Here is a 25,159-nt window from a genome sequence, read left to right as displayed (position 1 = left end):
TGCTGAAATGCAGAGACAAGGCTTCTTAACACCATGCTGGAGGTTTTTTTGGTTTGGGGCTTTTTTTTTTTTCTCACCCAAATCAAATTTTTGAACAATCAAACATGGTTTCACAAACCCGCTCCATCTTTCCTAACTGCACTGGCTCCCGAGGAAGGAGCCCGAGGGAGATTTGTGACACCACTGCTCCCTTCTCCCCCAGCCCTGGCTGCTCTCCTGCAGCTCTGCCATGAAGAAACACTCCCCAGGAACAAATATCACCCCTCCTCAAGAATAACTTGAGATGCCTTCCTCCTCCTCCCCCAGCCTCCCACCATCAGCCCTGAGTGCTTGAGCTCTATATTTGGGGCAGAAAGCCTCTTTTAGCATATTTTTGCCATGCCCGAGCACTGAGGCTGCAGCTTGGTGTAGAGGGTGGCAATTTCAGGAGCTCCCTGGAGAGCTGTCACCTCTCCAAAAGCACTGCTGCTCATGGGGAGCACACTCCTAGACCAAAATCTCCAGGAAGATGCCCAGAGAGGGACTCGCCCCATGTGGGGACCCCTTTTTTTCATGTTGGCAGCCCCCCACAACCAGCCAGGCCAGGCTGTGCTGCAGCTCTGTGCCCTTCTGAGCCTGGCTGGGCTCGGGGGAGTCACCAGGAGGGTGTTGGGGAGGCACTCACTCGATAGCAGGCATGTTTGGGGCAGACATGGGGCTGACTTCTTTGGCTTTCTGCAGGGCGTGCTTCTGGTTAAAGGCCTCCTCTTCCTCCTGCTCGTCCTGCAGAGAAAAGAGGGGCTTTGCTCAGTGGGGTGTTGGGGTTCTGAGGGAAAGCTCAGCCGCTGGGAGCAGTGAGGGATGTGCAGGGCAAGCCTTGACGCCAAGGCTCGAGGGATTGAGGGGGATCTGTACTTCTGATGCCTTGGAGTGGCTGCCCGGAACAAGGTTAAGAGGATACAGTGGGTATTTATTAAAGGCCTTCAATAGGCACATTTTGGGCAGACAAAAGCCTCACAGAGCAGCTACACCCAAGATGGATGATGGTCACGAGTTTTTCAGACAATTTTAAGTTTGGTCCATTCACATATCAGGCGTCAATCCTCCAATTACAGCTTCAGGTAATGAAGCCATATTCCCCCAGTTTGCTCCCCTCCAGTTCACTTTTTGTTCATATTTCTGGGGTCTTAGGTTGTAGGGTGTCCTTGAGTTTCAGGCCCAGAGGGATTGTTTTATCTGTCTAAAATGTGAAGACAGCAGCTGACACCCTGTATGGAGTTTAGAGTCGTGCAGTAATGCAGTACAGGATTTGAAAAAAAAATAAAATTTTTTTAAGGCATCACTTCCAGAGACACTTTATTTCCCTTGTGCTGTGGGGATGCAGGTTCCTCACTACACCAGATCTTCCCCAAGGCATCGGGGCTGCTCAAAAAAGTGAACCCAGCCCACTCCAGGGCTGGGCTGAGCACGGTGGGACAACCCCAGACAGCACAGACCAGCTCAGCCCTCCCTCCTTCACAGCCACAGGGGCCAGACAGGCATCCCCCAAACCGAGTGGGAGGTAAGGCATCCATGAATGACCCCGGCAGAGCCCGGATTGCATTAATGACTACGGCTGTGTCTCCTGAGCAAGGAATGTCATTAGGAGTCATTAGCGAGCATTCAGCCTTTTCAAAAACTCAGCGCTCTCTTAATTGATGCTGCTGATACCCGTGGGGCTCCCCTGGAGCCATCTGCACCCTCCCACCGTGGGAGGACCCCTGCACACAGCCCTCAGGCAAACCATGTTCCCTTTGGGGTCAGATTTACACCTGCATGGAAGCCTCCAGTGCGCCCCAGGGACGTGAGCAATAGCACGGGCTCCACAAAAATCTGGGCACCACAGGGTCACTGGTTTGCTCCAAAGAGTGGACACAACCCTTGCAGCTCTCTCCTGCTCACCATTATCCAGATGGTGCCTCAAAAATTCCGAGTTCCCCAAATATTCCCCAGCATGGTTTAAAAAAGTAGCTTAGCACCAGCCTAAATTGCATCCTAAATCACATCTGCTGCCCACATCTGTGGGCAAATGGGGAATAAATATTAGCACCACTGGAAAGTGCTTCCCACTCCACATGTCCAGAGTGCTTGGGCAGATAAGAGTCCCCACATCAGGTCCCACCCAACAGACGAGGGTTATCTTCATCTGACTGATGGCAAACAGGACTGGGGAGTTTAAATGGAGAAATAAAGCCATACTTGAAGTGTGGGTATTCCTGGAAAGACCAGCAGGTTTAAACATTCTCCTAAATCAAAGCCTAAATGGCTTTGCCCCCACTCTCTCCCCGGGAGAAGGAGAAGGAGCAGCAGGAACGTACCTTGGTGAGCTCCTGGGCATTGGCCAGGTTGTCCACGGCGATGGCCAAGAAGACGTTCAGCAGAGTATCTGAGAGCAGCTAAGGATGCACAAGCCGTGTGTTAAGGACATGTGTATCTGCAGCTCCCAAGGAGCCCAGCCAAAGGCACAAACCCCTCACCCATCCCACAGCCCTCAGTGCCCCTCCCCACAGCTCCTTCTCTGCCCTTGGGGCACCCACAGGGGTGCGGTGGGTGTCCCTCAGCTGGGAGGGGAAGGACGTTTCTATGAGGAATGTTTGAAGGAGCTGGGGCTGTTTAGCCTGGAGAAGAGGAGGCTCAGAGGTGACCTTATTGCTCTCTACACCTTCCTGAAGGGAGGTTATAGCCAGGTGGGGTCGGTCTCTCTCTCCAAGCAGCACTGACAGAGCCAGAGGACACAGTCTCAAGCTACATCAGGGAAGGTGTAGGTTGGATATTAGGGAAAAGTTTTTCACCAAAAGAATAATAAAGGACTGGAATGCTCTTCCCAGGGAGGTGGTAGAATCACCATCTCTGGATGTGTTTAAAAAAAGAATGGACACAGCACTTGGTGCTATAGTCTGGTTGAGGTGTAAGGGCACAGGTTGGACTTGATGATCTTGGAGGTCCCTTCCAACCTCATTATTCTGGGATTCTGTGAAGAAGGGGAGGGGGATACCCCCAGAGAGGGTGAGGAGGGGGGGTTGTCAGCACGGAAAGCCCAGCAGCCCAGTGGATACAGTTCCCAAACAAGGTGAGGACGATGAAGTAGATGGAGGACCACATCCCTGAGCGCACGCCTCCCTGGGAGCGGATGCCGTTGTACATCACCTCGTTCCAGTCCTCGCCCGTCAGGATCTGCGGGGACACCGGGCAGCAGCTCTGTCACCTGCACTGCCCATCCCCTGCACACCTGTGCCACCAGGTACAGGAATCCCCTGCAGTGGATAACCCAGCTCTGCAGCACCTGGGGGACATCCCACTGCACACTGATGAGGAGTTAAAGCCTCCTCAGAAGAGTTTTGAAACTCTTCACCTTCTGTAACAGAGGTGGACGAGTTTCCACCTCCTTCCATCCGCTTTGTTGTGCAGGAGAGGGACGAAGCAACAGCTGATAGAGGGGAGCTTGTTTGGTGTAAGGAGCCCCTCCCAGCCATGGGGGAGAAACCAGTGGTGCCAAGTCCCTTTGCTTGGGTCTCCTGGCAGCCCAGCTCCTACCTGAAACACCGTCATGATGGCTGCAGGGAAGGTGTCAAAGTTGGCCGAGGGAGTCCCATCCATGAAGTTAAACCTGCGAAGAGAACCAGGTGGGTAAAATACCAAGGTCACCAAGCCCCTGACTGCTGCGCTACCAGTTTTCTTTAGCAGGACCTTTCTCCACTCTAGAAAAGGTCTCCTGAGCATTTGGTGCCAGAAGCCAGAAGGTCTCCTGGCTAGAAGAGCCACACAGCCCAAAGGCAGCCCTGGAGCAGGGATTTTTGTGTGGGAGGACACTGAGGGGGAAGGTACAGTCTTGCTGGGCTCCTGAAGAGGGTGTCATCACTTGCCTTTAACACCAAGAAACCCCTGTTCCTCAGCCTTGAAATGACATACCTGCCTCCAAACAGCTGCATTCCCAGCAGGGCAAAGACTACAATGAAGAGGAAGAGGAGGAAGAGCAGACTGATAATAGATTTCATGGAGCTCATCAGCGAGACCACTAAATTCCTCAGGGATGCCCAGTACCTAGAAAACAGAGATATTGCTGGAGCACTGCCAGTGAGCTGGAGAGCAGGAGGGACTGCATCTGGGCTGCAGCCACAGTCTGAGACAGGGTAACAGGCACTGATGGTGGATACGCACTTGGTTATTTTAAATATCCTCAGGAGACGAAGAGCTCGTAGGACACTGATCCCAAAAGAGGTTCCTGGTCTGAATATAGCCCAAACCACTTCGAAGATGCTTCCCACTGTGACCTGAGAAGCAGACGCAGCCACAAGCCAAAGACTCAGGATGGCCTGCTGCAGGGAATCTTAACATCCCCAAAGATGAGGCACCCACCACCCTGTCCAGGACCTGGTGTCTCAGGCTGTCCTGGCAGAAAGTGCTCCCTGCCCACTGTGACGGCCATCCTGATTCCCCCCTTGGTGCCTTGCATTGCAGAGCCCTGCCAAGCATCTCCCCCCACACCCCCAGCATCCCTGGGGCCGCTCACCCCACAGTCGAAGCAGTTGAAGGAAGAATGGAAGTAGAGGCGTGGCCCCATCCCGTACATCTTTAAGGACATCTCCAGAAGGAAGAGCCCAAGAAACAGGAACTCTGCATAGTCTGGAAGACAAAACCGAAGCGTGCTGGAGGCACTGAGCTGTGTGGAGCACACTGCTTGCACCCACCAGCTGAGCATCCAGCACACCACAGAGATGGGACAAGTCAAGGACCAGGCTGCATCCCCAAACCCTCAGGGTTTGGGATGAGGGAATTTGATCTGTGAGGAGCAAAACTGTATGTAACAGAGCATCAGGCCCACGAGTTAATCATTCAGGGAAGAGGCACCAGTGTCCCAGGGGATTGACAGGACCAGACATGGCCAGCATGGAGCAGTGCAGCTCTTTGGCATTAAACCTGCAAAGGCATCAACCACACGACACTGTAGGGGAATATTATCAACCTGGATTAAAATCATTGCATGGCTGGAATTTGGCCAGAAAACAGAGCCAAACGGCCAAGAGCCAGTGAAAAGCCTTTCCAGCTATTTCATGAACATTTAGCAGGCAAGAGCCTGGCTCTTCACCTTTCCCAGAAGATGCTTCTCACCACGACCAGCTGCCATACCACACTGCAGTGTGCTGGGAGCCTGGCAGGCCTGAGCCTACTGCTGCAGATTTGGATAGAGCTGGGGCTCAACAGGGACATTTTCAAGGTGAGGAAGAATAAAACGTCTGTGAAAGCAGCACTGTCCCCAGCGCAGCAGCTCAGGAGTGACACATGTGGGGCTGACCATGCTGCCCTGCAGTAGCCCACACTGCAGTGTCCTTTAAGGACGCTACACCTTAAAGATGTAGTGTCCTTAAAGATGCAGTGCTTCCAAGACCTGACCTTGTTCCCTGGCCCATGCTGGGCTCAGGGAGGCTCCATAACTGGGAATCTCCAAGCCTGGGATTCCCTCACTGTGCTCTGCATAAGGATTTTAACCAGGGTGTTCTGCCATGACCAGTCCCATCCCTGCAAATTTACACCTTTCCAGCAAGGGCTTGTGCCCATTCACAGGTGGTTCTCCAGCAAGCTTTCCATCACCACTGTTCACAATTTTGGGATAAACTCCACAGAGACTGGCAGTGTTTCTCTCTCATGACAAACACAGCAGTCCTGAAGGACACAGAGGCAGCACAACTCCTCCGTGTTTGCTCACAAGGATGAGACATCCCTCAGCGGCCATGGAGCCAAGGGCAAAGCTGAATTAAACACCTCTACTGGTCGTTTGTTATCAACAGTGGGTGGAGCTGAGGTTATTCCCCACCCAGCTCCCCACCAGCACAACTGTGGCTACGAAACGCAAGTAATAAACGACACGATTATGAAAGTTCCTTTTTAGGCGAACAGAGAGGGGGAATTGTGGAAATCCACAAAATCAGAGGGTTTTGGGAAAGCTGCAAAAGGCAGGCCTCAGGGACAGTAAACCTGTGATTAGAGCTAAGCAGCAGCCATGAGATAGGTCAGCAGAAAAATTATTTAAAAAGTAGAAGAGCAAGGACAAATAGAACAATGGTCTATGTATTAACACTTGGATAGAATAACTCTCTAAGCTACAGAAAAGTTTATCTAGCAAGATATTAGGAAGTTTGAAGCTTAATAATAGAGCTCTGTGCGTTGTGTTTTAAGGCTTACAAGCAGGTATTGTATTCGAAATAAGCAAGCATTGTTTAACCAAAGGTACCTGTGCTTATAGTGATTGCATAGAACTACTGTCAATGTGCTTTTGCTTTGTGGGATTGGTCAGAAAAACTTATAAAGTAAGTTGTAACATTAAGTTCTTGGTCTGCTGCCTGAGATGTGAGCTGGTGGCATCTTCCCATTGTCATAACCACGTAATGAGACTGATGCTGGAAAATAAAACAGCTCAAGGCAGTTCCACAGTAGCCCCGTCCCGTTCATGATTTGTACAGAGCCCCCAGCCGGCAACAGGTGTGCTGCAACACTGTCCCACCCACACCAAGGCCAGGCACTCACAGAGGAAGTGGGTGAGCCAGGCTGGCTGGTTGTGATGGACGATGGCCACGCAGGCAGTGTTGAGAGCCACCAGGCTCAGGACGATCCAGTAGAAGACCTGGGATTTGACCATGTGGCGCACGGAGATGCGCAGCAGCCGCTCCTTGTGCCGTAAGTAGGAGGCACCATCCACCCTGGCACCTTTGAGGCCAGAGTGACTTGAGGGGTTGCCTAAAGGAAAAAAGAAGGGGAACAAGGAGTTGGATGCTCCAGCCTCTCCTGTGATATGAGACAGGACATTGCTCTTATGGGGCACAACTCATCCGGAGAGTTTTTATGCGGCAGCATCTTTAGCAGCATCTTTGCTGCTGGTTTGTGATGCTCTCCACGCAATGGGTGGGACTCTGGGAACCCAACCAGCTGACAGAGGTTTGGGGGGAGCAAGCTGCAGACTGCACTGACCCAAGGTTGGATGGAGAGGTCTCCTCTGCGCCAGCCTCCGCTCGCCCACGGAGGAGATGTCGACACAGTGCTCGTCACCCGACATGGCATCCGTGCGGTTCCGCTTGATGGTGGCTCTCCTGAGCACTGGCAAGGCAAGAGGAACAAGTGTTGGAGTCTCAGTGGCCCAACTCTGACCGTAGCCAGCCCATTGGATCAGGACCTGGTGGTCAGAACTCAGGTCTGGTAACAGGACAAAGAGACCCAGGTGATGCTAGTCCAGAGCTTTCCCTTGTGTGGGATCAGACACAGCATCCACGCTCTCTCAGGAGTTATGGTGCCAATCCACCTCCCCTCACCCCTCTCTTGGGCTGCAGACCCCACTGGGGCCTCCCCATCACAGCTGGAGGGTCTGAGCCTCCAGCTCCAGGCAGGCAGAAGGAAGGGCAGGCAGATTTGAAGGGCATTGCTGGTCTTACCTTCTAAGGCTGAGGTCCCCGAATTTTTGTTCTCTTCAGCCAGCATGACTTCCTCTATGCAAAACACACAGTTCAGCATCAGGAGACAAGGCACTGTCACACATCAATGCCTGGTACTTAAGAACTTCTCCCAGCCCAGAGGCTGGCTCTAGATTGCAAACTCTTACCAAGTATTGCTTAAGGGCCCAAAAGAAAATTCTGGAGGGTGACAAGTGGCAGCTACCAAACATTGCATCAGAAGGAAGAATTACTTGTGATCAGCCCTTCTCCCTCTACTGCCATCAAGCTCATAAAGGAAGTTGAAAATTGTAGGCAGGTCTGGGACTCAAGGCCAGGGCTAAAACTGAGGTCTGGCGCTCAAGACTCATTTGAAGACACCCATCTTTTACAAGTCTAAATTCTGGATGAAAGTGTAAATCTTCTCTTCCCAGAGCTGAATGCACTGGCCTCATTCCTAGGAGGAGCAAGCAAGGACATGGGCTGTGGCAGTTTGGGAACCAACACCCACGGGCTGTCATGCCTGGTGTCAGGAGGAAGCCTGGAACTTCCACCACCCCCAGCCCAGGTCCAGGAGCCCCGAGGTAGGAACCAGTAAGTTCATCCCCTCCAGATGGCTCCAGGAGGAGATTTAACTGGAAAACCCTTCTCCCTGCTGACTGCTCTTCTTTCCCACTGCCCACCACTGCAGGGGACTCCAGCAAACGCCGGGAGAGGGGAAACCATGGCAGAGCACAGCTGGCAGCCGTGTTGCTCACAGCCTCCCTGGAGATGCAGCGTGCTGCGTGCGCAGAATGTGACAATTTCATGCCACAGAGCACGAGGACTCTGGCGATGTCCTTGCCTGCAGCCTGGTGGGACCAAGCTCACCCATGCACTCAACATCACCTTGAGCACCTTGGACACTTCAGGGCTCAGGGATTCCTTTGTATCCCCACCACCCCACAGGAGCAGCAGTGTGCTGTCCCCCCAGGTGTCCCCTGGGCACCGTCCTTTACCCGCTTTGTCTATCCACGCCCGGTAGCCGTTGAGCTCCCGCTCGATCTGCTGCTGCCGCCGCAGCTTCATGAAGGCTCGGCGGTTCTCCACGCGCTCTCTCTCTTTGGCAAACTCCCTGGGGAAGGGCAGAAGGGAGGGCTGAGAGCAGGCCCGAGGGGCAGCAAGATGCCCAGGGGGCTGGGGAGCCACGGCACAGGGAGCAGGGACCAAGGTGGGTGTTGGGGATTTGCATGCTAGAGGATGGGTGAACGATCAGGGAGGAGAAAAGCAGCACTGGGTGGATGTGAGCAAACACCCTGCTTGGTTGCTCAGTCCTGCATGCTCCAGCTGGGAGCTGATGCCTCTCAGGGAGGATGATCCCAGTGCCACCCAACTCCAGAGTCAGCTCAGCTTCTGTGCGTCCCTTCAGGGAATAAAAACTGGGCACTGTGAGGAGGCACTGAGGGGATGGAGGAGGGAATGTCCTGCCTTGCTTTCACCTCCTCCTCTGAATTCTTTTCCTTTCCAGACTCTCCTTGGAGTATTTTCCCAGGGCTTGAGACATGGCTATCCTCCTCTGGATCTCAGGGTCTCACAAGAGCTGTCCAGGTGTGATGACCAGCACAGAGACTCCCTGTTCCATCCCCAAATCCCTGCACCTACAGAACTCCATCCCACACCCTCAGCCCCTTCCCAGTCCCAGGATGCTCTGAGGGAAGCGTGATTACCAAGAGTAAATGGCACTGTTCTCTCTGCGAGAGGAACATCTCTGTCCCCAGAGACCAGCAGCAATCTCAGGCCTCAGAAAAACAAAAACTATTCCAAAGAACGGAAAGAGCTGCTCTGTCTGCTGCAGAGAGCGTTCAAGTGCATTACCCCAGCTGAGCTATTACACCCTGATGCTGTGTGGGCTTCTGCATGTGTGTGTGTGTGTGAGCGTGTTTGTGTGGAAAGCCCGGAATGTTCCCTGCATCTCTTGTTTAAGATCCCCAGACAATCCAAGCGCTTTTCATTCCACCCCAGGAAGGTGCAGTTTCCTGCCGCTCCGGCATTAAGTGACAAATGACTCCCCCTCCAGCACTGCCTTTCAGACTGAAATGAGACTTTCTTCCTGGGGCAGGGAAGCGGGGCGGGGAAACAAAAGGCAAGGGAGAGAAAAGCAGCCTAAGTGAAGAGAAGGAGGGTGGGAGGAGATGGGGGAGAAGGAAGGACCTCCCCAGCCAAGAGTGAAATGCACTCGCAGTTTTGGGCATGCCATGCCAAAGCACCTCCTTGCTCTAGCTGCAGGAAATGCTCTACAGGAGCATTTTGGCTGTGCAATCACCCCTCACCACCCTTTGTTTGCAAATTTGGGATGTCAAGGAATGAGAAAATGCTGTTTGGAGCCAATGGGGAAGTTTCCTGTCCTCTGGTCCTCCCAGCTCTGCCCCACGGGCCATGATTCCATGGCAGCCTTGGCAGCACTTTTCCCAGACCCCAGAGATACCAAATCCTAGAATGATTTGGGTTGAAAAGGGCCTTAAAGACCATCTCATTCCTTGCCATGGACAGGGACACCTTCCACTACCCCAGGCTGCTGAGACTCCCATCCAACCTGGCCATGGACATTCCAAGGATGGGGAAGCCACAACTTCCCTGGGCACCCTGTGCCAGGGCCCCGCCACCCTCACAGGCAGGAATTTGTCCCCAATGTCTAATCCAACTCTGCTTTATGTCAGTGGGTAGCCATTCCCCCTTGTCTTATAACTACATGGCCTTGTCCCAAGTCCCTCTCCAGCTCTCTTGAAGCCTCTTTAGGCTCTGGAAGGAGCTCTGAGGTCTCCCCAGAACTTTCTCCATTCCGGGCTGAACAACCCCAGTGTCTCAGACATCTTTTATGAAAAATCCTTTCCTTAGGATTTTTCCTCCTGAGAAGCTGAGAGGCCTCAGGAACAAAATGTGAACATTGATTATCTGCTGCTGTGGAATGCAACAGGTGCATCTGTGATTGGCCCATGTCAGCTTTTTCTAATTAATGGCCAATCACAGCCCAGCTGGCTCAGACAGAGAGTCTGAGACACAAGCCTTTGTTATCATTCCTTCTTATTCTATTCTTAGCCAGCCTTCTGATGAAATCCTTTCTTCTATTCTTTTAGTATAGTTTTAATGTAATATATATCATAAAATAATAAATCAGCCTTCTGAAACATGGAGTCAGATCCTCGTCTCTCCCCTCATCCTCAGACCCCTGTGAACATGGTCACACCCCAGCTCTCTCAGCTTGTGTGCAACTGGGAGAACTTGGGAAGCTCCTCCTGATGTGTATCAGCTGGGAACCTGGCCACTCTCTGCCACCTCCTGCTTGCCCATCCCTCTGTCCTCCAGCTCCCTGTGCTGCATGGCAAGAGAAACCATCAGGTGCCCCTGGTAGAAGCCACCCAGAAGGACCAGCTGAGCCTCAGGCCACCTCCTCCTGCAGAGGGGAATGGGGGCATTGGAAAAGGTGCTCATCAAGCAACACTTTCCCCCTTTTCCTGAGGCAGCCCTTTTGCTCCTGGAGCACTAATTTACAGGAGGCTGGTGCCACACACACTCAGGGACAGAGTTCATGCAGCTGTGGCAGCAGCTCTGAGGGAGCCACTTCCCACTCACTTGATCCCTAATGGAGCTTAATTGCTTTTGTCCATTAGAAGGAGGAAAGGGTGGCAGAAAGGGGAAGGGGGGAGAATTAAAAAAAGTTAATCTCGACTTAATGAATTATTACATTTCAGAGAGACACGTTCCCAAGCAGGGCAGCAGCGGGGGCTGGTGACATCTGAGAGTGGGTAGGCGATGCTGACAGATCAAGGATTGCTCAGAGCCAATTTGCAGCAGCAAATGGGTAGAGATAATACTGTGTGTGAGTGAGAACAGGGCCAGCCATGGTGACTGACAATGCTTGGGAAGGCTCCAAGTCACAGGCAGGGCAGCCTGGCATTGCCCAGAGAGCGGGTGCTGTCTCCCATTGAAGGGCTCTGCTCCTGCTCTCTTACATCACCAGGAATGGCCAAATTCTGCCCTGCAAAGAGCCCTGGGTGGTGTTTCCCCATAGGGTCCCTGCAAGGGGGCTCAGAGCACCCCAGCAGATTGCACAGTCTCCACCTCTGCTTGTCCACCTGGGTCTTCTGGCCCCAAATCCTGATGGCTCCAGCTCAAAAACATCCAGCCCCAGCAGTCAAGATCTGTGATGCCAACCTTGTGTCACTGCAGCCCCTCTCTGCCCAGCCTTGTGAAGCCAAAGACGCCCAGAGAGCTCTAGAGGCGATTGCTGAAGGCCCTGGTGGGGTCTGGGGGTCAATGTGCCATCTGTCCTCCTGCTCCCAAGGGCACCTTTCCCCCACACCCCTTGCCCAGCCCGCTGGGGCAATGGGAGCACTGATGCTTTGATCCTCCTCTGCCTGCAAATTCTCCTCCACAGCCCTGGCATTTCCCTCACGTGGCCTGAGAGCATCTCTGCTCCTGGCAGGAGACCCCTGGGGACACCACCATGCTCAGGCACATCCCTCTCCAGCCCCCCAGCCACCCTCACACCAGGAGAGAGATGGTTTTAGTCCAACGTTATCTGCTCTAAGGACTGGAAAGCCCAAGTCTGGTTTCAATGGGAGAACCACTCATGGAAGCATCCAGCATAAAAATGGGTCCCCTCTTGAAAAAAACAAAAACGAAACACAAGAAAACAGGAAAAAAACCAAAACAACCAGTTACAAGAAAACCAAGAACCAAAAACAAGTTAAGAGAAAAGTGTATCACAGCCACTGCAATCCATTTTTTTCTACATTTTAGACCATTTTTGAGTTCAAAGCAGGTAAACAGTGCTGGTCACATCAACATCGTGGTCTCCATGCTTTGAAACAACAAACCATCTATCTTCAAAGCCACCGGTTCATCACCTCTTGCCTCTATTATAAAGATGATTCCACCAAACCAGTTATCAAATCAGCCTTAAAACAGCTTGAGGCAGCAGAAAGGACAGGATGGAAATGAGAGAAATACTGGATTACACACTGAGGGTGAGGCAGCAGCAGCACTACTCTGCTGTGAAAAAAACCCCAAATATAATGGGATGCATAACAAGAGAGACCATCTGTAAGACATCAGGTAACACCACTGCTCTCCTCAGGTCTTGGCTCATGGCTCCACTTCAGGTTTGAGCACCACAGTCTGAGGAAAAACTGCCTCTGAGCCTCCAGGAGGGTGTCAGAGGTGGTTATGGGACAGAAGTGACAACAGACGCTGTGGCAAACACAGCTGAGGCAGTTGCACGGGGGGGATCAGATGGTATTTACCCAGGAGGTGTACAGGAACTGAAGTGAGAGTGTTGAACTGACTGAGCAGCCTGTAACCTGAGCTTAAACAGACAGTGACAGTAGCACTGGCACTGCAGACTGGGATTATTGCACTGAACCCACGGCAGAGGCAGCAGCAGGGTGTCCCAAAGGCACCAAAACCTCTGCAGGGGCTGGGTGCCTGCTTTGAAGGAGACCACAGGTGTTTCAGTGAGGGTAATTGCTTGATTCATTTGAAGTGCCAGTCAGAGAAGATCGAAGGCCAGCCTGGTCTGGTTGAAAATGTCCCTGCTCATGGCAGGGGGTTGGACCATGTCACAGGCATCTTATATAAAAAATCCTTTCCTTAGGATTTTTCGTCCTGAGAAGCTGAGAGGCCTCAGGAACAAAATGTAAACAATGATTATCTGCTGCTGTGGAATGCAACAGGTGGATCTGTGATTGGCCCATGTTGGATGTTTCTAATTAATGGCCAATCACAGTGAGCTGGCTTGGACAGAGAGTTCGAGCCACGAGCCTTTGTTATCATTCTTTCTTTTTCTATTCTTAGCTAGCCTTCTGAGGAAATCCTTTCTTCTATTCTTTTAGTATAGTTTTAATATAATATATATCATAAAATAATAAATCAGCCTTCTGAAACATGGAGTCAGATCCTAGTCTCTTCCCTCATCCTCAGACCCCTCTGAACAAGGTCACAGGACCAGATGGCCTTTAAAGGTCCCTTCCAACCCAAACCTTTCTGTGATTCCTTAACAAAGCTGTGCCATCTCGATAAAGTCTTGCTCTGAACTTGAAGGAGAAGGGACACAAAAAGAAAGGCAACCAGCAGCAGCCCGTTTCTTGTACTGCCTGTCCATCAGCTCTGATGGGCCCCGTGCAGTGGGGCGGGAGCTCGGTGTCACCAGGGTGTGACAGAGCCGCTGAGCAGAGCACATTTATAGAGCCCTGGCAGTCACACAAGCTGGGGAGGGGAAACCTGACAAGCTGCTGGTGACATGGAAGGGTAAAACGGGAAGGAGCTGGGAGATGCCAGCCCTGAGGTGACCCATTACATCACTGTCCCTGCCAAGAAGGGGCAGATGCTGATGGGTACCTTCTACCTTGTGGAAAACTTGTGGTTGTCCACCTGGATTTCTCCAAAGCCAAGTGTGCTGACACCAAACTGAGCGGGGAAGTGGAGAGTTCAGAAGGGAGAACAATCCTGCAGGAAGACCTGGGCAGGCTGGAAGGATGGGCTAATGAGTATTTCATGAAGAGAAGCTGTGGCTGCCCCATCCCTAGAAGTGTTCAAGGCTGGATGGGGCTTGGAACAACCTGGTCTAGGGAAAGTGTCCCTCTCCATGGCAGGAGGGCTGGAATGAGATGATCTTTATAAGGTCCTTTTCAACCCAGGCCATTCTCTGATTCAAATGTAAGGTTTTGGACATGGGAAAACAAAATGCAGGAGGGCAGGACAGGCTGGGACCTACCCAGCTGGGGAGCAGCTCTGTGGAAAGGACCTGCAGGTCCCAGGGATGAGCTCAGTATGAGTGAGCAGTGTGCTGCTGCAGCAAAGAAATCCAGCAGGGTTCTGGGCTGCATCAACCACGACAGAGAACAGATCCACAAACATTCTAGCTGTAGACTCTCAATTTCATCATTTTTCCAAGGATAACACCGCCGAGGTTTGCATTGCTGTCCCACTGCCCAGAGAACTCTGCAGTGCTGCACCAAAGGCAGCAATAGCACACTCAGCCCACGCTGCAAAGAAGCTGCAGAAGGGTGGCAGAGGGTCTGGCAGCCCCAGCAGCAAGTAGCAGAGATGGGAGCTGGAGATTGTGCTTCACTCTTATCAGGCAGGGCTGGCATAAGCAGCGCAGCTTCAATGCTTCAAGAGCCCCGGGCTTTGTTCACAATCACTCCCACTGGCTCATGCAGTGCTGGGAAAATGTCACTCCTCCCTTTCCCTCCTATGCTCCAGTTTTTATCCCCTCTGTAAGCAGAGAAGATCTTTATGGTCTCCTTTTCCATGTGACAGCGATCCACAGATGAAAGGTGTGTGGTCAGTGCTGCAGGTGAGATGTAGTACAGAAAGAAAACCCCACTTCAATTTTCAACCTTTCATCACATTAAACCTCCTAGGAGCTTCCAGCACTGCAGTCAACACCTTCTTCACCCAACAGCAGTGCCCAGCACCCCCTTGCCAGGGTGGAGCTGCTCCTGGAGGAACTGGGCATCTCCAAAGCCATCCACCGGCTCAAATCTCTGGAGCCACACGATTGCTGCCATCAACCAGGAGGACAGAAATTACCACAACCTGGAACAAACAACTTCCAAAGCAATCTGTAAGCAAGCACTATCTGCTGAGTGCCTTGTTGAGAGGATCAAAACAGAGCCTTTTCACCCACAGCCCGCAGACCACAGGCAGTCCACCGAGCAGATTTGCAAGGAGGCAGGAATAAGAGCAATTTTGAAGTGGCGGAGACATGCTGGCAAATAATTTGCCAGGAGAAATCAAAGGGGAAAGTCAGCGAGTCATCTTTTTGTTGCGGATTTTTTTTTTTTCCCTTCTCACCCAGCTGGCTGTAAGAGGAGTCATTATTCCCTGTAGCAGCAGAGGATCCAGCACAGCAGCCACGCACGCCTCTTGTCAGGCAGCTTGTTTGCATGGGGCTTGGAGCCCTTGGCAGAAAGGTGGCCCAGCAGAGCACGGCAGAGGGGCATGAATATGGATGCCCACCTGCCTGCTGAATAGAGATGAAGGTCCCCCCAGACTCCTCTGCCTGGCCTGTGTCCAAAGACCACGGTGATGACAAGGAGCATCCCCAGAACCAAGCAAGGAGCATGGGCATCGCTCATGGTGGTGCTGGGGGGCTGGGGAGGGGCATCACTGCCCCCTCCCCATGACACCCACTCCTTCCTTCAAAAAAAGGGAGTTCCCAAGCCCAACACAAGGGCAGACATCTCACATCTCATCCCAGCCACACCCTGAGATCCTACAACCATTCCAGGAGAAAGCCAACGTGATGGTTCCAAGCTTTCGTACTTCCAACTCCGTACTTCTCGGGTGTAGAATCACAGACTCGTTCAGGTTGGAAAAGCTGAAGATCCTCAAATCCACCATGTTCACCACTACAGAATGGCCCTAAATGTCACATCCACATGTTTTTTGAACACTTCCAAGGATAGTGATCCCACTACTTCCCTGGGCAGCCTGGTCCAATGCCTGACCATTCCTACGGCAAAGAATTTTGTTCGTTGACGTCTTGCTGGGAATTTATGGTCTCCCCACAAGCTTTCCTGTATTTCCTGCATGTTCATCACTTCTCCTTCCAGGAATCTTTGAGACATTAATCCTCTTCCCGATGTTTTTGGCTTCAAAGCACCAGATCCTGTGCAACCGTGTGAGGTCCAGGTTTTTGTGTGGAGCTGGCAAAAAGAACCCTCTCTCCATTGAAAATGTACACTTGTTCCCTCAACACCCTTATTATTAATTGCTACAAAACTTAATTTTATTCATCGCTTGTTATGCATCCAAATTGGATGGGGAAAAAAATTCAAATTAACTGAAGTGAAAAGATTTCAGAAGATGGTGCAGAAGGCTCCTGAAGGAACTGAAGAAAACTCTCCGGAGACTGCGAACGCAGTGCTAACCCAACCTGAAAGAAAGATCTTAAGACAAAGAAATCTTGCCAATTTGATCCTTTAATTATAACATTAGTCGTTTCTTTCAAAGGCTTACTGTAAGAGCTGGGGGTGGGGGGCAGAAAAGACTTAAAGGGAGAAAAGACTTAACATCACCAGGATGAGTAGAAGCAATTAGGAGGATTTAAATTACTCTCTTGTTTGGTACAAGGCAGATAGATTTCATTTTTCTTGCCATTGTGCTCGACTTCTTGCTCTGCTGTTAGCTTCCACAGGTCTCCTTGGCTGGCCTGAGGGCCCAGTCTTCCCAGGCCAGGCAGCATCTCCTTCCACTCTGCACCCACTCTGCTATTTCTGCAGATCAGTGGCTGTAACAGCTCTGACACCCTGGAAAGGGGCTGGATGCACAAGACTGGGTGTGGGGATGGAGTCTCCCAGCTCTCAGCACAAGGATGATGCTGCAATGAATGGAGGAGGGTGATTGCAAACCAAATTTTTTCTGCAGAGGCTGCGGAAAGGGAGGTGGGAAACAGTCAAAATGCAGCCTGTTCTGTACTGAAGCTCTGCATGAGTCCTCAGTGGCCACTCCTGGGGTGGCACTGCTGCCACTGGCACATGACACCAGCACCAGGGACAGGGCAGAGTGGCTCTCATCAGGTCTCTAGAGACAGAGCCCAAACAAACACCTTCAAATTGTTTTATGTGAGAAACAGCTGAGGAAAAAAAACAACCCCAAAACTCAACAATTTCACAAAAAAAGGGGGAGCAGATCTTTACAAATCTTCAGCATATGCAATTCTTCAGGCCACAAGGCAGCTTCAAGTAGAAAATGGCATTTCAGTGGATGCTCCATCCTCACTGGCTCCCACTGACTCTCCTCTGCCAGGATTATCTCAGCAGCTCGTGTAGCTTTAAAAGCTGAGCAGTCACATCTCCTTGAGCTCCGTACCTGCTCCCAAAGAGGAACGGGGCCAACTTTTTTATCTTTTCCTGCTTTCAGTCAGAATTAATTGATCCGTAATTGCACCCATAGAGGGGGGAAGTTAATAGACACGGCAACAAATGCCAAAGCCACAGCAGAACTGGCTCTCCCAGACCCTGCCTGGAGGAGCTCCATCTCCCCTTAACAGAGTCTGCATGCGACTCCAGTGCGTGTGCGCCTGTTCGTATTTAGGGAGAAAAACTCAGGAGCCTGCCTGTGATGAAAATCATTTCTTTTCCTCTCCCACATACTTTGTGCTTAAGGAGCAGATGGATCCAGGCTGTTTACATCACAGAGGTCATGCCTCAGCCTAACAGTTGGGGAACTGACTGTTGGGAGAGATGCTCATCGCAACCAGGAGGCTGCTAAATCTGGGCTCCGGCAAACTTCTGCTGGTGGCAAGTGAAACACACAAATGTCCTCCTGCAGCCTCTTCTCCTTGGGGGCCCACCCTGGCTGCTGGGCTGTTTCCCCAAAGGGAGCCTCTGCTGAGATGAGGCGAGGGCAGAGCAGCTCAGCAGCAGCTCCTGAGGAGAACCTTGAGGAGAATGCTGGAAATCCCGAGTGGACCTTGTTATCCAGTGATGCAGATGGTGCAGTTTGCAAGCTATGTGGGGCCAGCTTTCTGCAAGGAGGCTCCCAGAGGCCATGATTTCAGCTGAGCACGGCCTGGCTTCCCCAAAAGCACTGGTCTAACAGCCAGGGAAAGAATTCCGTCGGTGGAGGTGTTTCTGTGGAGCTCATTCCCAAAGTGACCAGCTCTTCTCAGTTCAGCACAGCCACGAGTGGGGGTATCTGGCCAGGCCCTGCCTGTTCACCCAGCTGAGAGCTGGGCAATGGAAAGGTCACACCTCCCATCCCCCAGCAGAGCCAAGTACTCTCTTCCAGCACGAGAGGATTGTGGTGAGTGCTGAAAACAAGGGGAGCTCAGCAAACAGAGCAAGGAGCGAGGCCCTTCCTGCTGCACTCAAGGACACACAGCATTTGTGTGCACAAGCACCTTCTCCTGCCCTTAGGTCCTGCTCCTCCAGGGCTCCAGCAGCACCTCCAGGTAATTCACCCAGCCAAGATGCTGCATCCACGGAGCCACAGAGGATGTGGCTGCGCCCAGGCAGGGGCACACTCACAGTGGCCTTGCCGTGGAGTGGCAGAGCCCAGCTGCCACCTGAGCCCACCTTCCTCAGCCCTCCGGGGAGATGAGCAGTCCTGCTTTACCCTGGATATCTGCCACACCACAAGAGCATCTCTGCTGCCAATTAGGCCACCCACCCATTTGCATCTTTCCCCAGTACAAACCCTGCTAGCAATAAACAAACAGTGGAAATGCCAGCCGCTGCCTGGGAAGAGTCCTGGGTAACTGCATCCAACCCAGCAGGCATAGGAACGCTGCCTCGGGCAGGGAAACACCCAGGGCATGGCCAGGCATCCCACAGCCCCGCTGTGGTCCGCTGGCCAGTGTCTGGTTTGTGTCCCCAAGCTGCTTTCAGCATCACCCCAGCACCAAAAGCCTCGGTGTCCAAACTACACTGACATTCTCTAACGTTGTAATAACGTTGTTCCCAGCTTCCCAACTTTCCTTCTCCAGGCTTTTGTAGGAAAGCTCCTGCTTGACACCAAGACCCAGCTGGACTTTGCCCAAATGCCCAAGCTGGATGTGGCATAAGGAGTAGAAATTCCACCCAAGGCTGCTTGGATATCTTCATCCCCCATAAGAATTGCCTCTCTGCAAGGCAAAGTGAAGCCCCTGGACCCAGACAGACCCCAGAATGAGAGCTGGGAAAGTTCAGCCCAATAACAGACCCCAACCTGCCACTCCAGAAACTCCTGAAACAACCACCATCACACTGGGACTTCCAGGGACACTCAGGAAAGGGACAGAGATGACCAAGGCCATTCTCCACCCTGACGCTTGCACCTAAGGCCTTTCCATCTGGCCAAACCAGCACTACAATGACTTCTGCATTTTGCCATGATGCATAATTAGCTAAGAAATGAGCTGCTTGAGTCAGAACAGAGGAGCCCACACCTTCCCCCGGTGGAGGAGAGGGCACACTCACCATTCACCAGCCCCTGCCAGCAGCTGAGGATGTGCTGGTGCAACCACAGTTCATTGTCATGGAGACAAGAAGAGTTTTTGTCTCCAAATCCAAGCTTAAAGGCTTGGATTAAAACTGCCTTTCCCTTGGGAAGTGCAGGACGGGGACAGTTGCTTTGTCCCTACTTCCTTATCTTCTATCTTCTATCCTTATATCCTTATCTTATCTTCTGGGCTTATCCAAGGATGCACCCCAAGCATCCCTGTCCTCGCCAGCTTGCACCCCACCAGTGCAGGGCACATCCTCCTGGTGCTCTGTTTCACTCCCCCAACCCATCCCACCCCACCACCAACAGCCTGGAGTCAAACACATTTTCACAAAACCCCCAGATCTCTCCTCTCTTGCAGGTCCCAAGCAGCCAGAAGATCCCCATTTCTCACAAGGAACCAAAAGCAGAAGATCTTCAGCCAGGTGAAAATGACAGTAATAATTAGTATCTTCAAGGCTGTCCCTTTCCCAGCTCCCCATGTTGAGGAAGAACCAAGCAGAGGCAGGGAGCAGGACCCTGCTGTGGGGCAGGTGGGTTTGGAGGGGATGGAGGGACACAGGGACCAGCCTGAGGTGCCAGGAATGCGTGAGGGAATGACCACTCTGCTTACCCTGACAGCACTCCCAGGACAAGGTTGAGGACGAAGAAGGATCCAATGATGATGAGGGGGATGAAGTACAGCCAGTTCCAGGTGGCTCCTAAGGCATCATTGGTCTGGAGGAGAAAGGAAAAAAAACAAGTGTGACATCACCTCCAACACCAGCGACGGGGCCGAGGGAGGGTGTGCTAACTCCAGTGCTCCAGGCTGACCACACCAGGCTCCTCAGGGTGATGTGGCCATGCCTGCCAAGCCTTGGTGGGCACCTTTCCCCACCAGAAGAGCCCTGGCACCCCTCAGCACCCTGCCCCAGCCCTCATCAGGCAGGACCACCCTCCTCCACCCCCTCCAACCATCCCTGCAGAGATTGTAAGAGATGGGTTTAGCTGGAGGTGCAGGGTCCTGCAGCCCAAAACTGGGGTGCTGAGGGCGAGGGCTCACCCTGAGCATGTTTCCCCCCAGCATTTTGGTTCAGGGCTCTCATGCACATCCACCAGGATGGGGCAAAGCAGCCCCACAGCAGCAGGGCCTGCCCTGCACAGATTGATAGGGTGCCTTAAGGTGGCATCTAAAGAAGAGGCAGCCAGTGTTTGTCCCTTCATGCATGGTGGGAAACCTCCAAACAGGCATTTTGCTGCTGGCATCATCACTAACACCTTGCAGACACCCTCCCACCACAGGCACATGCCCCAAAGCCACAGAGCTGAGACCAGACTGGAGCTGTGAGCACAGGGCACAGCCCGACAGCTGCAAAGGCTCCTGCTGAGCCCTGCTCAATCCCTCCAGACATGAATTCACCAGAGGTTTTAATAAAGCAGTGCCCCTGTGTCCCTCCCAGGCCCCATTTGTCCTCCGGTGTCAGGCTCGGTGCGCATGACGCCGGGCTGAGGGTGATGCGGCAGAACGTGACTGTCTGGGGGAGGTGGTATCAATCTTCTTGCAATGAAAGACTCTTTCTCTTTTCTCTCTCTCTTCCCCCCTCTCCCTGTGCTAATTAAGCCCTCATCTTCATCTGAGTCATTGGCACCACATCTCCTGCTCGGCCAGTGCAGGAGCTGAGGAAGGCTCTGCGGGGGGAGAAGCGCGGCTCCGAGGAGCAGAGTGAGTGCTGGAGCCTTCCTCCCTCAAGTGGGGACTCCAGCTGGGTGTCCCCATCACCCTGACACCCAAGGCAGGCAGGGTGACACCAGCATAGCCCAGCACTGCTGACCAGAGCACTGGGACAGGGGATGTGGGCAGTGACAAGGCATGCAGCAGCCGTAAGGGCTCTGAAAGCAGCTGGAAGGACTCCCTGCTCTCCCCCTTTGGCCCTAGGGAAACCACACATATCCTCTCAAGATCCTGCTCTTTCAAGAGCTCCAGTTCACCTCCAGCCCCTTTCTTTAGGGCCATGGGAGAAGCAGGCAGAGGGAGGAAGGAACGATGCACGGGAATTCCTGACAGCCAATGTTCACCACGGCCCTCCAGAGACACCCAGGGCGCTGTGCTCTGCTCTGGCAGCACCATCTCCCATGGCACCAGCCTTCAAGGCATCCTGCAACCCTCAGCCTGAGCTTGGCAGGGCTTCAGCTCCCTGCCAAGATGCCACTGGGTACCTGCCACTCATGTCAGGATTGCTTGCCTCTGAAACTGGCTCCTGCCCAAAAAACACAGGCTTTCCCCAAGGTCTCTGTCACAGGGAATACGAAACACAGGAGCTCCTTTCCTACAGAAGAACAAGACATCTTCCCCCAGAGCTGGACTATCACCATCCCTTCTTTAGCCATCCCAGCAGGAGAGAGAGGGGGAAATAGGAAGTTTTCCCAGGGTTATCAGTGCCCAGACCTCTTCCCTCTCCATTTTCAAGGCGCAGCAGAGCTGGTGGCACTGGGGACCTGCAGCAGGGACAGCTGAGGCAGGGGCTTGGCAGGACTCTGGTGGCGTGGGCTGACTGTGATCTCAACCTCTGTGCATTTGAGTGCCTGGATCCTCTGGAGGTGGAGGCAAAGGGGGCTGGAGAGATTTTTAAGGGGATTTGGGAGGTCACAGCACCACTTGCACCCAGCAGCTGCAGGAGGAGCACTTCTAGGGCAGAGGAAGAGATGGGGAGCTGTGGCCATACCCAAGGACACAGCAGTGGCCACAGTGAGCTCAGGGATGGTCCCAAGCACCCAGGCTGCCACCAGCAGCCCCAGGAACAGCACTGCCACCAGCAGCCACACGGGTCCCCCTGGCTGGTGCCAGCTTTGCTGACATCCCCCAGCCCCAACATGAAATCTCCCAGGGGAGAGATTCCCAATGCTCCCTACAAACCCAGGCAGTGGTGATGCCCAGTCTGGATGTAGAGGCTCCATACCATTGTCTGGTACTTTCTCAGCCACTCAGGCTGCCAAAAACTCACTATCCCCACTGGAAGCCTCCTCAAGCAGATGTTCCAATGGCTGCTGAAATTTCCAGCCTAAATTTATTTGTGGTCATTTTCTACACCACTCTGTTCTTTTGCCAGCACTGGCCTTTGGCTGAAATAGCTCTTTTCCTTCCTCTTTCCACCCTGATCTATTTCTAGACAGCAATCACAGCCACCTCCAGCCTCTGCTTTGCTGGCCAAAGCAAGGTTCTTCCAGTTCTCTCTCGCCCAACTGGCTCTCCTGCCCTATTTTATCCAGCAGCCCCTTCCCTGCTCCACTCCAGGCTCAGTTCATCCTTCCTGGACACAGGAGTGAGCAATTTGAGGGGTCACACTCCATCCCTGTGTGATGCCACGGAGACTTCACCACCTCACCTGCATCCCACCATCCTCCCTCCTCCTTTGTGCCACCCCTGCCCTGCAGCCACCTCGTGGCCACTGCAACGTCACCCGTTCACCCTCTCCTCCTCCACATCGCTGCTTCCCAGCCAACAACACCTGAGCTCCAAGGAGAGACCTTTGCTGCTTTGGATTTCCATTTCCCACTGCATCCAGCATCTCAAAGGCCTCCCAGCCCAGGATGGCAGCCTCTGTCCCTCCAGCTCTGGGAAGCCAGTGGATGCTGGGGGCAGGAAAGCCCAGGACACATCCACAAGGACTCCACGAGTTGATGACATCCCCTCTGTCCCCTCAACACTATCCCAGCGCTGCTCACTTCCCTGCCAGCCTCACAGAGCCCCTCGTTGGGGTGGTGTGCCTTGTTCAAACTCAGATTTATTAGTTCTTATCTCTGTCACAGTCTCACAAACTGTGACTTCTACAGCACTTCACTCTAACAAACTAAAAATGGAGCTCTCTCTCACTCAAGGCTTTTTAAGGATAAACTGTCCAATTAAGAAATGACACCTGAATTATTTTTACTTTTAACCCCATAACCAACCACCTGTGGCCTGCAATGCAGACTTTTTAATCCAATTACACAAAACCACCCAAACCCACAGAGAAGAAGGTATTTTACCCAAAACCACCCAAACCCATGGAGAAGAACATATTTTAACCAAAACCACCCAAACCCATGGAGAAGAAGATATTTTAACCAAAACCACCCAAACCCATGGAGAAGAACATATTTTAACCAAAACCACCCAAACCCATGGAGAAGAAGGTATTTTATCCAGGACCACCCAAACCCATGGAGAAGAAGGTATTTTATCCAAGACCACCCAAACCGATGGAGAAGAAGGTGTTTTATCCAAAACCATCCAAACCCATGGAGAAGAAGGTCTTTTATCCAAAACCACCCAAACCCATGGAGAAGAAGGTGAAGAAGGACCAGCCTCTGCCCAAAACCTCCATCTTGCTTTATAGATATTACTATATTCTAAAACGTCAAACTCTAGGTTTTCCACCATGTGATATTACACACTTCTATTCAAACTACACATCTGTAATCTCAGTTCTACCATTCAATTTTGGAAGCCTTCTCCACAGCCTCAGGTCAAATGCAGCGTTCTCTTGGGGGTCAGTGCCTGTCAGCACAGAAAATCTAAAATTCTCAGCAGCAAGGGTTCCAATACATCCCCTTCCCCTCTTCCCCTCCCCATTCCCCCTCTCCCACAGCAAACCCTTTACTACAAGGAGCAGCCCTGAGACGTCTCCAGGCCTGAGATGCCAGGTTAGCCTGGCGTGACCTACCTTTGACAAACCCATGATTCACTTTCCTCCCTTGCCTCCCAAACCTGTTCTGAAATGGCATGAGATCGAGGTCATCCTCACAGTCCTATTCCTGCCTGCCTTACTTTTCCTCCCCTCCTCCCCCCAGATTTTAAATATAGGCACCGCATTCGCTATTCTCCAGTCAGATGGTGCCTCCCCCAACTCGATGGAGCTGTTAAAAATACTTGTTACCAGACCTGCCATTTCATGTGCCAGCTCCCTCCGAGCTCAGGGGGGAAGCCATCCCAAGCAGCCAGGCTGGTGGGCACGGTGCTCCCAGCGCTGGGCTCCCATGGCTTCCACGTTGGCCATGCCCTCGTTGCTGGTGTCGCTCCTTTTGCTGCTTTGTGTTGACCAAAAGTGGGGCTGAAATGTCCACCCGTGCCCAGATCTCTCCAGATGTCATTTCAGTGGGCCTTGCTTCCACCTGCAGAGGTGGGGAACTGCTCACTGCTCCTGCAGGAGGTTCAACACAACTTTGCCACGGCCCTCACAACACTTCCCAGCTTTTTTGGCACCAAGATGTTGCTGTCTTGACTGAGCAGCCTCTTTTCCCATTCCTTTGGGGCATCATTTGTTCTTGATATCCCTCTGTGCTTCATCATCTTGGTCCACTGTGCCTTCCAATAGGTTTTTTCCCCTTTTGTTGAAGGAATCAGGAGGTTGTTGTTTGCAGAATTCAGGGTAGACACGGGAATTTTAATGCCTAAATTACACCAACTCCTTTAATGAAGAAATCCCAGGTTCCTGCCTTGCTCCCTGCACAGCTGAGCAGGTCCCACCACTCACCCAAGCACTTTGGGACAGGCTCTTTATATTCCTTTGGGAAATGCAGGAGCTGCTTGGTGCCAAATCTTTGCTGCTTCCTCCCTTCCCTTTGAGATGCCTCCTCCTCATTATGCACCCCACCATCCCCCAAACCCTTCTGCGGCCACCAGACCAAGAACCACCACGCTCACACCTTGCCATGCCCCCTCCTGCTGCCAGGAAAGCCCTCTGAGCCTACAAATGACACCACCAAGGCGTGGGAGCAGGACCCTCCTGAGGGAA

At 52.5% G+C, this 25,159-nt stretch overlaps 1 protein-coding gene across 1 annotated transcript in view; it reads right to left on the bottom strand.

Moving 5' to 3' along the window:
* CACNA1E (calcium voltage-gated channel subunit alpha1 E) overlaps positions 1 to 25,159 on the bottom strand; it is a 90,501-nt gene that overhangs the window by 31,421 nt on the left and 33,921 nt on the right. Inside the window, exons 7-18 of the mRNA XM_031063300.1 lie at positions 20,020 to 20,123; positions 8,435 to 8,550; positions 7,440 to 7,493; positions 6,982 to 7,107; positions 6,541 to 6,750; positions 4,529 to 4,641; positions 4,177 to 4,289; positions 3,928 to 4,059; positions 3,553 to 3,625; positions 3,075 to 3,192; positions 2,337 to 2,404; positions 665 to 762 (exon numbers count right to left, since the gene is read on the bottom strand). Of these exons, the coding sequence (XP_030919160.1) occupies positions 665 to 762; positions 2,337 to 2,404; positions 3,075 to 3,192; positions 3,553 to 3,625; positions 3,928 to 4,059; positions 4,177 to 4,289; positions 4,529 to 4,641; positions 6,541 to 6,750; positions 6,982 to 7,107; positions 7,440 to 7,493; positions 8,435 to 8,550; positions 20,020 to 20,123 (1,325 nt within the window). The remainder of the gene's footprint in view (positions 1 to 664; positions 763 to 2,336; positions 2,405 to 3,074; positions 3,193 to 3,552; positions 3,626 to 3,927; positions 4,060 to 4,176; positions 4,290 to 4,528; positions 4,642 to 6,540; positions 6,751 to 6,981; positions 7,108 to 7,439; positions 7,494 to 8,434; positions 8,551 to 20,019; positions 20,124 to 25,159) is intronic.

The sequence above is a fragment of the Geospiza fortis genome, unplaced genomic scaffold (assembly GCF_000277835.1).
Source record: "Geospiza fortis unplaced genomic scaffold, GeoFor_1.0 scaffold506, whole genome shotgun sequence".
NCBI lineage: Eukaryota > Metazoa > Chordata > Aves > Passeriformes > Thraupidae > Geospiza > Geospiza fortis.
Note: the sequence above shows the minus strand (reverse complement) of the source record. Positions and strands in the feature narration are given on the sequence as shown.